The 12,375-nt window shown below is 56.5% G+C and overlaps 1 protein-coding gene across 14 annotated transcripts in view; it reads right to left on the bottom strand.

Moving 5' to 3' along the window:
• TMEM44 (transmembrane protein 44) overlaps window positions 1-12,375 on the bottom strand; it is a 49,527-nt gene that overhangs the window by 20,118 nt on the left and 17,034 nt on the right. For 11 of the 14 annotated variants that reach the window (XR_016232453.1, XR_016232454.1, XR_016232455.1 and 8 more), the window contains exons 6-9: window positions 9,122-9,292; window positions 7,561-7,707; window positions 5,998-6,102; window positions 337-495 (exon numbers count right to left, since the gene is read on the bottom strand). Coding sequence is in view for 9 of the 14 variants with exons in the window: in XM_089330824.1 (XP_089186950.1) it covers window positions 337-495; window positions 5,998-6,102; window positions 7,561-7,707; window positions 9,122-9,292 (582 nt within the window). In the remaining 5 variants the exon portion in view is untranslated. Of the gene's footprint in view, window positions 1-336; window positions 496-5,654; window positions 5,879-5,997; window positions 6,103-7,560; window positions 7,708-9,121; window positions 9,293-12,375 lie in introns of those variants that run through there. The other 3 variants (XM_089330822.1, XM_089330823.1, XM_089330821.1) reach the window with 3 other exon arrangements.

Below are 12,375 nucleotides of genomic sequence, written 5' to 3'. Positions count from 1 at the left end.
TTTGGGGGAGTGACCAGTGGCTAGGAGCCCTCTCTCTGTCAACCTACATGTCCCTTTCTTTCTGAAATAAATAAATATAAGAGCTTATTGTTCATGCACTTATTTCTACAGGACTTGAATGTGCAGTGACTCCTGTGCTCCCCTGACCAGCCTGACCCTGAAGGCTGGGGCCATCCCTTGGGCAGGCTGTGGGATCCCCGAGGGGAGTCAGTCATTCAGCAGCTGCAAGGGTAATACGGGCAAGACTACTGAACGGCAGCGCCAGCCCCAAGCAGTGGGAAGCTTGGGCTGGGGAACCACACCCATGCGCCCCGCCCAGCAGGCCAAGCCGCCTACCTCCAAGTCCGAGTTGATGGAGGAGACCTCAGAGGAGCTGCTGGAAGACATGCGGGCCCGGATGACCTGAACAGGGGGATACGAGGGAGGCTCCTGCGGCGATGCGTCCCCAGCCCTCGTGTGTCCATCGCCGGGCAACCTGGTGGCGCTGCAGCTGGCCTGCGAGGTGTGCGGGAAGGGCAGGCAGGGACACTTGGTTTACTTCTTCATGTGTGAGCTGTCCAGGCACTCACACACTCCTATATCCACTCCGCACTCGTCCCCCGGCCATCTGGTCTCCCAGGGGCAGCCGGAGCTCGGGTTCCTGCATGCCCTTCCGTGAGGTTCTGTATGCGCAGCCGAGTGCACAGACCCGATTCCTCCCAGCTCCGGGATGGCAGCGCGCCCTCTGCTCCTTACGCACTTTGCTTCTTTTCGCCTGACAACTGGCCTGATGGGAGTTCTATATCGGAAATTTTGGGCAGCGCTGTAGGTGTTCACAATGTATTTAACCTTTGAGCCCTACTACTGGGTGTTTCCAACATCTTGCTTTTACAATCAGTGCTGGCTTTGGAAAGTGACACTATACAGACATGGTTTCAAAGGGCAGATTCCTAGAGAAGGAGCCACTGGATCAAAGGGTGTGTGTGTGTGTGTTTGTAATTTGGAAAGCTACTGCCAAGAATAGTGCAGCCCTTGGAGGCTTTACAACACACGCCCACCAGCAGCACAGGGCATAGAGGGGAAGAGGGGCGGGGGGCTAAGGGAGAAAGAACCTAGAGAGATTTCCTAGCATTTTTATCTACCGCCTGTCTATCACCTACCTATCGATTACCCACCTACCATCTATCTTTTATCTATCACTTTTCTATCATTTATCACCTATCATACATCCATCATCCACGCATCCATCCTGCACGGGACTCAGAAGTAAATGGCCCGAGTGCAAGAGAATGGCTCAGGAGCCCACATCCAGCAGGGCTCCAGCCTTGCCCGGTTCAGTGCAGCTTCCTGGGAGAGCACCCACGTCCAGGTGGCTGTCCAGTCAACACGTCTGAGGGCACTTCAAGTCCACGCAGAAGTTTTTCATAATACTCACTCTCCGTGAACTTTGCAAGGAAAAGAACTGCACGGATTTCAAACTTTTTTTGGTGCCAAAATACACCTATCTTTTGATTTCACTTTCCTTTGAAGTTTTGGAAGTGACTGTGTTCACCAGTGCACAGGGCCTCCAAGGGCACTGTTTGACCACGACCTTGCCCACCGAGACCTCCTTGTTCAACAGCGAAAAGCTGCTCCCTTAGCAGGCATACGACGGCAACACAGAGTCTGTTCCCTTTATAACAGCTCAGGCTCTGGAATCAGACTTAGCTTGAGACCTGTTTCAGAGATTTTTAAACTATAGGATCATGGGCAGGTTATTCAACATCTCTGTACCTCAACTGGAACTCACCATAAAATTGTCAATTGTTAATAACAATAGAAACAGTCATAGGGTTATGATGATGTGAATTAGTCATACGCAAACCAAAAGCCTTTATCAGATGCTCCCTTGGTGCCAGCCATCATGCTAAGGAGGAGGCTGCAGAGCTGGGTGGTCAGGGGTGTGACTCGGGCAGACAGGTCTGAATCCTGGCTCTGCCACTGGCAGGCTGTGTGACCTTGAGCAAGTTGCTTAACCTCTCTGTGCTCCAGTCATTTTTTACCTGGAACATGAGGATCACACCTCCCAGGGTGGCTGTGAGTTGACTCAAGAGTTAATCTAGGCAAAGCTCTCAGCCCAGAATGCCAGACTGCAATAAGCACGTGGAAGTGTTGGCTGCTGTTCCATACTCAGAACCTGGCCAGTGGTCAGCTCTCAACAAACAGGTGCAGAGGAGGTAGCTTCCTGCCCAGCACACAGAAGGGCTGGAGATCCCTGCTGGGAGCTGTCTTGGGGCTCCCCCTACTGGACACAGAAGGAAGAGGCCAAGGGGACACTCCACAGGCATGTGGCTCTGGTGGGAGGGTGGAGGAGGACCACGCTGTCAGCAGCAATGCACTCCAGACAGGTGGGGGGTGGTCAACGTGGTTACAACGTCTGCAGGTATTTCTTCTCGCAAGTCTCTTGATCTAAAGCTTTCCAGTGCAGAGCTTTGGCGAGATGCTGCCAGAGTTCCCGGTGCTAACACTGGCCCCGTACCTTCCCACACTGCCGCCCACTCAAAGATCAGCAGAGTGGCTGAGCTGGGCTCTGAGTTGAAAAAGCACGCTCCAAATCCCTCTGACATCACCGACATCACCCACAGGGGTGGCTGCACCCAGTACCCAAGGCACGAGAGCTGGTCTGGGCACCAGGCTGATCCTCTGGGCAGACGAGGACACCTTCAAAGCCTACCTAGACTGAGAGCCCAGGACCAGGGGCGAACAGGAGACAAAATGTACATCCTAGCAGGAGACAGACAACAGCGCAGCATGAGTGCTAAGTGCTTTGCAGAGAATCTAGAAAGGTATTGGAGTTAACAGCACAGAGGCTGGAGGCTGCTTCCAACCAGAGGGTTGGGGAAGGCCTCTGGAGAAGGCGATTGCCATGGTTTCACTGTATCCCCCCAAACGCCATGCACTGGAAACTTAATCCCCCAATGGCGTTAGTGGCTTTATAAGGAGAGGGAGAGGGGCTGGGCCAGCTCTGCCTCCTCGTGTGCTGCCCTCCGCCCCGGTGCACCATGCCCTTGAACTTCTTGCTTTCCAGAACCACAAGCCAAATAAAACACCACTCTTTATAAATTACTTGGTCTCAGGTGTTTTGTTGTAGCAGCAGAAAATGGAGACTGTGACATTTACACTGAGGCTTGCAAGATAGGAAGGATAGCCGTGGGGCCAGTGCTGTGGCACAGCGGGTTAATGCCCTGGCCTGAAGTGCCGGCATCCCATATGGGCGCCGGTTTGAGACCCGGCTGCTCCACTTCTTTTTTTTTTTTTTTTAATTAATTAATTAATTTATTTGGTAGGTAGAGTTACAGACAGTGAGAGCAGTGAGAGAGAGAGACAGAAAGGTCTTCCTTCTGTTGGTTCACTCCCCAAATGGCCGCTACAGCCGGTGCTGCGCTGATCCGAAGCCAGGAGCCAGGTGCTTCTTCCTGGTCTCCCATGCAGGTGCAGAGCCCAAGCACTTGGGCCATCCTCCACTGCTCTCCCGGGCCTCAGCAGAGAGCTGGCCTGGAAGAGGAGCAACTGGGACTAGAACCCAGCACCCATATGGGATGCTGGCACTGCAGGCTGCTCGGCTTCCGATCCAGCTCTCTGCTATGGCCTGGGAAAGCAACAGAAGATGGCCCAAGTGCTTGGGCCCCTGTACCTGTATGGGAGACCAGGAAGAAGCTCCTGGCTCCTGGCTTTGGATCGGTGCAGCTCCGGCCGTTGAGGCCAACTGGGGAGTGAACCATTGGATGGAGGACCTCTCTCTCTCTCTAACTCTTTCAAATAAATAAATAATTAATTAAATCTTTAAAAAAAAAAAAAAAAGAGGAACCAAACAGGGAGAATCAGGAGGAAGAGCACTGCAAGTCGAGGGGGAGATGAAAGCCCTGAGCGGCTACAGGAGGGAGCAGTGAGGACAGGTGCAAGGCGGGAGCAGGTGCAGAGAGCACGCGCAGGGAGGGGGGATCTGCAGAAGTCTCTGTAAGCAGATTCCATTCGGAGAGGAAAGAGCAGGCGGAGCAGCGTTTGAAACAAAGGAAGGGGGAACCTTCATTTGCATGTGTAAGGATCCTGCAGAAGGTGCCCAAGTGGGAAGCAGACCTCCTAGAGAGGAGGCTTTTATAAACTGGCAGATTGGGTAGCGCGGGCTGGGAGTGTGGTGCGGAGAGGAATGTCTGCCTTCCGTAGTCAGTGCATGGATGGGGGGGTGTCAGTCGCCCACTGAGATGAGGAGGACGGAAAGGCACACACGCCAGAATTCTGTGCCGGACGCACTAAGTGCGAGACGCCAGGTGGTGCCGCTGACTGGGCAGGTGGGCAGCCAAGGCTGGAGCTGTGCCCAGGGAAAGGACACAGGCACACACCAAGGGGGCGGCAAGATCGGTGACTGACTGCCAGGGGACTCGGGGGCCTCAGGAAAGTACTTGGATGGGAGCCCTCCCAGGCCGGGGCTCAGGGCCCCCCAGGGCCAAAGTCTGGTGGAAACGAGGGGAAAGCAGAGCCCACGAGGACAGCAGAGAAACTGGGAGAGCAGAGGCCGCAGCCACAGCAAGCGGTGTCTCCCTGGGGCTGGAAGTGACCTTGAGAAGGACAGTCTTAGAGGAACGGTGGGCTGACAGGGTGACCCTCCGGCCGCCTGCCCCCACCCTCCCTCCCGCAGGCAGCCCTGCAGTCTCCTGGGGCCCACCCCTGCATCCCTCTCCAACCCTGGTTAAGTTGCCCCTCCTCCTCCCAGGACCACCAGCTGTCACTTTCTGGCAGCCCTGCCTCTGGTCTCCTCTCCTCGAGGCCACGCAGTGAAGCCCCCAGTGCTGCAGCCTCGCGACTCCCCTCCCCCTCAGGGTGATGGAATCCCATAGTGGGACCCAAGCCCTGCCTCCTTGCTACCCTTCCTCCTCCTCTCACTCCTGAGGGTGCCAGACATGCACTACACACCACCAGCCCCACCCCACTCCCGCCCAAAGACATCCCTTTGTTGTGTGATTATTTGGAGCCAACAACCAGCAGAAGCAGGAGAGGCATCTACACAGAGCTCACCTCATCCTCCTGCTTCCTCCAGGTTTCCTCTAGACGACCCACGCCACCCCGGCCAAGGAAAAGGCTCTATTCCACAGTAATGTTAGGGACAAGGGACGAAACAGAGTCCACGTGCGTGCAGCATGGGTGCTGTGCTGGGCTGAATCCGAGGATGAGAACCCAGGCACAAAGGCCAGCTGCGTGAAGTTCCCCTTCCGCCAGGAAAGTTGAGTCTATGGCGGAGCCTGGCGTTGGTAAGGTTGGTTCACCCACGCAGCAAGGCGGCCCTCAGCTGTCACACCTGGCCTCCCGCCCCTCCCTCCCCAGATGCCCCAACCCTCTTCCTTTATTCCTCCGAAGCTGCCACCCCAGGGAATTAACAGGGAAGCTTGGTGCAAAGCTTTTGAAATCCACGTGTTCTTTTCACGACACTTGTTTTCCACCTGAGCCTTTGGAAGACCCCCAGCATAAGCCGCAGGTAACTGGCCGGCCACCTCCTTGGGCCACGTTTTTCTTCATGAACTTCTATATATGAGCACGTGCAAAACTGCTGCCTTTTTTTTTTTTTTTTAACTCTTTTATCAGTTGGTTGACAAGCCCCAGCCATTGAACCCAAGCGGGTAGAGAGAAAAAGACATTTCCTCCCCGCCACCCGTCTCCTCTGCTGCAGCCTTGGAGAGCTCCTTGCTAAGGACTTCCACGCCTTCTCCTGCCCATCCATCAGCAGGGCTGTGGGGAACGTCCACCGTGGGCCGTGGGCCATACAAGGCCTTTCCAGTCACTGGGTCCGGCCCTGCCAGGGCAACTGCAGGGGAGACTGGAAATTCAGTCAATCAGGCTAATCTGTAAGCTGATCACCTGATATGGCCTACGAATGACAGCCAGATGGCCCTTTGGCGAAAAAAAAGGTTCCCCACTTCCTCCAAGGAGCCTTCCATGACTGCTTCCCACCCTTCCACACATCAGGCTGGGGCCTGGGCTGCTCACCTGCTGCACGGGCTCAATGGTCAGCTCCAGGTAGTGACTGATGGCCGCCATCGCCCTCAGTGACTTGCCATGCGACAGGGTGGTGAGGGGCATCCAATCTGCCTTCTTTCAAGTGGAGACAGGAAGGAGAATTTGCAAAGTCAGGAGGCATTTTTCTAAGAACAAGGCCCTATTCTATTAAAACAAAACAAAACAACCCAGGGTATTTTGCCTGTTTTCTTATGGCAGGTCTCTCTTTCTGCTTCTTGTGTATCTCTGTGAGGTCACAGGAGGTCAGTGGTCCCCAAGCTCTGTGGCACAGTGGAATGAGCTGGGCATCTTAAAAAATAAAACGATGGGGACCAGTAAAGCCACTGCCTGCAGTGCCGGCATCCCATATGGACGCCGGTTCGAGTCCTGGAGGCTTCACTTCCGATCCAGCTCTCTGCTGCGGCCTAGGAAGGCACTAGAGGAAGGCACTTGGGCCCCTGCACCCACGTGGGAGACCCAGAGGAAGCTCCTGGCTCCTGGCTTCAGCAGCTTAGCTCTGATTGTTGCAGTCATCTGGGGAGTGAACCAGCGGATGGAAGACCTCTCTCTCTCTGTGCCTCTGTGTAATTCTGCCTTTCAAATAAATAGAAATAAATATTTTAAAAAAAAAGACACCACTTGGGACACCCAGTCTGCATTGAGTGCCGGCTCTGCTGCCAAATTCCAGCTCCCTGCTATTTGCCCCTGGTAAGCTCCAGTGCTTGGGTCCCTGCCACCGTGTGGGAGCCCTGGATGAGTTCCCGGCTCCTGACTTCAGCCTGGCCCCACCTCAGCTATTGCAGCATTTGGGGGGCGAACCAGGGAATGGAAGTTTTCCCTCTCTCTGCCTTCCTAATAAATAGCATTCAATAAATGATATTTTAAAAAATGGTTAGCTTTTTAGCCAGATCAACTAAAAAACAAAAGCAACGGAGCACTGTGCGGCGAGCACAGAGCAGACAGGTCCCGCAGCTGGAGCTGTACCTCGAGGCGGCAGCACCCCAAGGTGCATGCGAGCTGCACCTGGCAGCGCGGCCCCACAATAGGCTCTGGAACGCTGAGAGGGGGCGCCAGTGTGGGGGGCAAAGATGCACATGTAAACAGTCGCACATTCTGAATGAGGTCTTAGTGGAAAATCATGTTATTTTTAAATTAATACAGTCACTGATATTGGGCATGGGTTTGCATATCAATTAGAAAATAACAAAAGTAGAATTTGACCATTTCATCTCTGCAGTTATATTGTTCATGAAGCAATAAAAAAAAAAAAAACCACTCTTTAAAAAATTGTTTTTTGTAGCAGAAGGAAGGGTAGAGGAGGGCTCCTGGGGTGGCGCCTGCAGACCGGTCCCCAGCCACTGAAACGCTCTTGTGGCTGGGAAAGCCCAGGGGCTTAGTGCATTCAGGCCCACAGTGACTTTGGACACTGAACAGTAGCTTTGCTGTGATCAACTGGCCGAGGGCACAGGGCCTCCCAGAATTCCCAAGCCCCAGCCCTCAAGGCTCGTGCCCCACCCCCGTGCCAGCCATCACTGCGGTGGCACCAGCACAGACCTTGTCCCCGGTCCTCGCCTCCTGGCTCTCCTCCTCTTTGTCGGCACAGGTCAGCAGGGCTTCGGTGTCGGCGCTCTCTGTGGCTTCCGCAGCCAGGGCCAAAGCCCTCCTCCTCTTGCTCTTCATCGCGCAGGACAGCAAAATGATCTGGGACACCGAGGTTAAGGTTCCAGCGGGTGCAGCACCTTCGGCCCCACCCGCCCCGGACAGACGCCTGCTGCTGTGTCGAGGACATGGCCAAGCCTGGCTCTCTGCGTCCCCATCCCTACCAGGGCCCGTGCCTAACCAGCACTCCGTAAGGCCTGGTTAAACTGAGCCCCCCGCAGCAGCACAGGGGCGCCCTGGCTGGTGGCCCCGCGCTCCCGCCCAGCTGGAGCCCCACGGGACGTCAGCCGCGAGTAGTCCCAGCTGATAGGATCAAGGCGACGTCGCAGTGCGTTCCTGCGGGGCCCAGCCGGAGTCCTGAGAGGAGCCGCGGGCAGAGGCCGGAGCGGACACTGCGCTGCCAGGCCGCCAGCACCAGAAGCTGAGGCGGGCGGTGCAGGATTCTGCCCTCAGCCTTCAGCGCGGGGGCAGAGGGGGGCCTACGGCGGTTCCCCACGTCCCGGCTGGTCTCCCTTCCCCGCCTCTCACACGGACACGCCCACACACACACACACACACACACACCACACTCATGCAGCCACACACCACACCACACACACCACACACACACCACACTCATGCAGTCACACACCACATCCAACACCACACTCACCACACACATCCACACCACACACGTCCACACACATGCATTCACACACCACACACTTGCACCACATACACACACCACACCACACTCATGCAGCCACACACACCACACACACCACACACACACCACACTCATGCAGTCACACACCACACCCAACACCACACTCACCACACACATCCACACCACACACGTCCACACACATACATTCACACACCACACACTTGCACCACACACACACACCACACCACACCACACACACCACACTCATGCAGTCACACACCACACCCAACACCACGCTCAGCACACACCACACACGTCCACACATACGCACTCACACACCACACACTAGCACCACACACACACCACACCACACACACCACACTCAGGCAGTCACACACCACACCCAACACAACGCTCACCACACACTCATATCCACACACCACATACACATTCACATACCACACACTCATACACCACACACACACATACACACACCACACAATACCACACTCACACATCACCACACATTCACATATCACACTCACCACACATCTCACACTCAAACACCACTCACTCACATCACACTCACCACATTCACACAGCACATACACACACACTTTCACATACCACACTCACACTTCACTACACACCACACACTCACAAACTACTCACCACGCACACACACACACCACTCACTCCACACATACACACATGCACACACCACACACACTGACACACGCACACACCACCACCACCACAGCAGAGTGTCTGGGCATTGCAGCGGTGCCCTGCGGGGCCTGGGGTGGATACGGCAACGTCCAGCGCAGCTCGGCCGAGGGAGGTCAGGAGCCAGGGCGTGGCCCGCAGCAGGTACTCGGGCTGCCGGTCATGGGCCACGATGGCCGAGGCGTACAGGAGGCCCGCCAGGCTGGCCAGGGCCCGGGCCCACAGGTGGATGGAGGGAAAGGGCTTCCCCCGGCACTGTGCAGAGAGGAGCACGGGACCCTGAGACCCATGAGACCCAGGCCCCTCGGCGGCTCAGTGTGGCTGGGTGGGGGAGGCAGGCCCTCTGCCCAGGGCCGGTCCCCAGGGGTGCCACCCCCTTTAGTCTGCCAGCTTTTGCTCCAGCTGCTGCATCTCTGCACTCGGCCTCCGACCCTGGGCGGGGCATGAGGGGCCCAACCTCCGCCTCCTGGGACCACCAGTGCTGACCTCGGCCAAATGGGGAGGGTAGGAGAGTGAGATGCACTCCGGGCATTCTGAAGCCCAGATGAGGGCAAGCGATGGGAACACCCGCTCCGGGGTGCTGTGATAGGCAAGCAGCCTTGGCAGGTACCACGGTGCCCCACTCGTGTGCTTATACACACACACACACACGCACGCCACGTGTGCCCCGGTGGGTAAGGGGCACTTGCATTAACTCATTCTCATCTAAATGGACATCATTGAGTCTGTTAATCAGATGACCATGCTACATATGGGAGTGGAAAAATTCAGGGGAAAAAGCATGTTTTGGCCAACTTTCCCGCACGTTTTTATTTTAACTGGGAAGACTCTCTGGGACCGCGGCCTTTCCCTGTGCGTTTGGGAGGACTTTGTTCCCAGGCCTCCCCGTATCTGGCTGTCGTCCACTGCAGAGAGGTTAACAGAGCACAGCCGGATGTTTGGTTGTGAGCACCTGGCCGGGAGGCTAGAGGCGGCACCCATGCTCACATGGTAGGAAGCCACGCCGTGGCTGGTGGCCCCCGGGGTGCCCTGGCCCACCCCACCCCCCGAATCTGCAGAGGAGCATGACAGCCGGGGTGAGGGGGTGGCCTGCTGAGCTAGGCTCGGACTTCCTGCCTCTTGGCTTCCCTCTAGTCACTGCCCACCCTGGGGAGCCCTCCGCGTCCCCTCCCACGTACAGCTTCCACATTCAGTAGGGCCTACGTGGCACTATTTCTCTGCAGCGCCAGACATACAGTAGGTGCTTACTAACTGCTTGAAGGATGGGACTGGAGTGTGGCCACATGAGACAGGGGCTGGTCCTCCTGTAGCACAGGCGAGCCTTGTCTCCCAGCAGGATAGGCTGGTAGTGAGACCAGGGGAGGGGCTGGAGGCGGGGCCTGCCCCAGCCTCTGCAGCAGCCACCACGAGGCTTTCTGGACCAGCACGACCTTCACACCCCTCGTGCCATCCAAGGACTCACTCCTGGAGCAATAGGATCTTTGTCAGCAAGGCCACCCAGCCAGCCATTCCTCTCCTTGGCACCCCCACCGACGCTAAACTAGAGAAGCTTCTGGGAACCAGGGTCCAAGGCCATGGCTAAACCCTGCTGGGCTTCTCCCTAATCAGCGAACCCTAGCTCTGAGCTCTTCTTTATGGAACCAGAGACTCCTGGGCATGGCAGCGCCTCGGAGGCTGCTCAGACAATTCCAAGGCAATCTCAGGCTTGAATGCCCGTAGTGATGGGGAGCTCGCTACCTCTGAGGCAGGAACAATACTGACTGCTCTCTGCATGCCAGGCACTGTGCCGCATGTCCCACTGTGACATCCTCTTTACTCAGTGGGAAGTGCCCCACTCCCAGCCTCCTCCCAGGCTTGGGCTCGGCTCTATCCTCTGAGACCACAGAGTACAGGCTGCTCTTTCTGCCCCTAAACAGCCCCTGAGATCGCTGTACCCGCAGGCTTCCTTTCTTGCAGGCCAGATTAAGTCACTCAGTAGTCAGGCACCCAGCACGAGCAGCCCCGAGCTCCACTGGGGAGCAGAGCAGTCAGGGCCACCGCTGTGCAGACCAAGCTCCTGCTGCAGACCCAGGCAGCCACGGCGGGTGGGGGACACCAAAGGAGCTGCCTTCAGGTTACAGGAAACAAGGCAGGCGGGGGGCTGGCCGGGGGATGTTTCAGGTGGGGTGGGGGTTATACTCCACCCTGCCAGAAGGTGTTGACATTCTAAGCCCCAGAGCCTGTGGGTGCGGTCTTATTTGGAAACAGAGTCTTAGCGGACAGTCAGGTTGGGATGAGGACAGAAGGTGGGCCCTACTGCAACATCCTGGCACACAGAGAGTCGAGAGGGAAGGCTGTGAGGATACATGCACCTAGGCACCTAGGCAGCGCCATCTGAGGCCTGCAGCTGTGCTGCCCCAAGGCAGGCCGGGAAGGAGGCTGGACAGACCCTTCCCCCACACATCAGAGGGAGCAGCACTGCCTGCACCTGCACTTTGGACTTCTGGCCTCCTGCTCTAGGACAATACAGTTCCTTAAAAAAAAAAAAAAAAAAAAAAAAGATTTATTCAGTTGAAAGGTGGAGTGACACAGACAGAGATCTTCCATTGGCTGGAAATGGCTGCAACAGCTGGGGCTGTTCCAAGTTCAAAGCCAGGATCCCAGAGCTCCACCATCTGGGTCTCCCAAGTGGATGGCAGGGGTGCAAGCACTTGGGCCATCTTCTGCTTTCGCAGGTGCATTAGCAGGGAGCTGGACCAGAAGTGGAACAGCCGGGACTCAAACTGGAGCTTAGCTATGGGATGCTGGTGTCACAAGTGCTGGTTTAACCCGCTGGGCTACAACGCCTGCTCCTGAGACAATGCAGTTCTGAGGTTCAAGGTCTGTGGGACTTTGCTATTGCAGTCCAAGGAATCGAATACTTGCCCAGTGGTGAGGGGACCGCACTAGCTCCCAGCCCCTAGGCTACCTGGAGAGTCACCCCCAGGGGCTGCTGAGCCGAGCCCAGGGCTCCCCGTTGCCCTTCTAAGTCTGATGATAGGAACCTGCTGCAAACACAGGCCAGCAAGGCTTCCGGCGGTCAGAGCGCAGGCTGAAGCCTCAGGTCACTGGTCACCCGCCATCCCCAGTCCTCTTCCCAAGGAACCACCGCTAAATCATGAGGCTCTGGGGTTACAGAGTCTGTAGACTAAATGGCGGGCATGGGGTGGGCCCTGTGACGCGGGGTTAAGCCTCTGCTCGTGACACCAGCATCCCACATGAGATCGCCGGTTTGAGTCTCGGCTGTTCTGATTCCAGTCCAGCTCTCTGCTAATGCCGCTGGGAAGCAGCAGGAGCTGACTGAAGTACTTGGGCCCCTG

This window comes from Oryctolagus cuniculus, chromosome 4, assembly GCF_051225735.1.
Source record: "Oryctolagus cuniculus isolate XC-2025 breed Fujian yellow rabbit chromosome 4, ASM5122573v1, whole genome shotgun sequence".
In the NCBI taxonomy this organism is placed as follows: domain Eukaryota; kingdom Metazoa; phylum Chordata; class Mammalia; order Lagomorpha; family Leporidae; genus Oryctolagus; species Oryctolagus cuniculus.
This window is presented reverse-complemented; position numbering and strand designations above follow the sequence as displayed.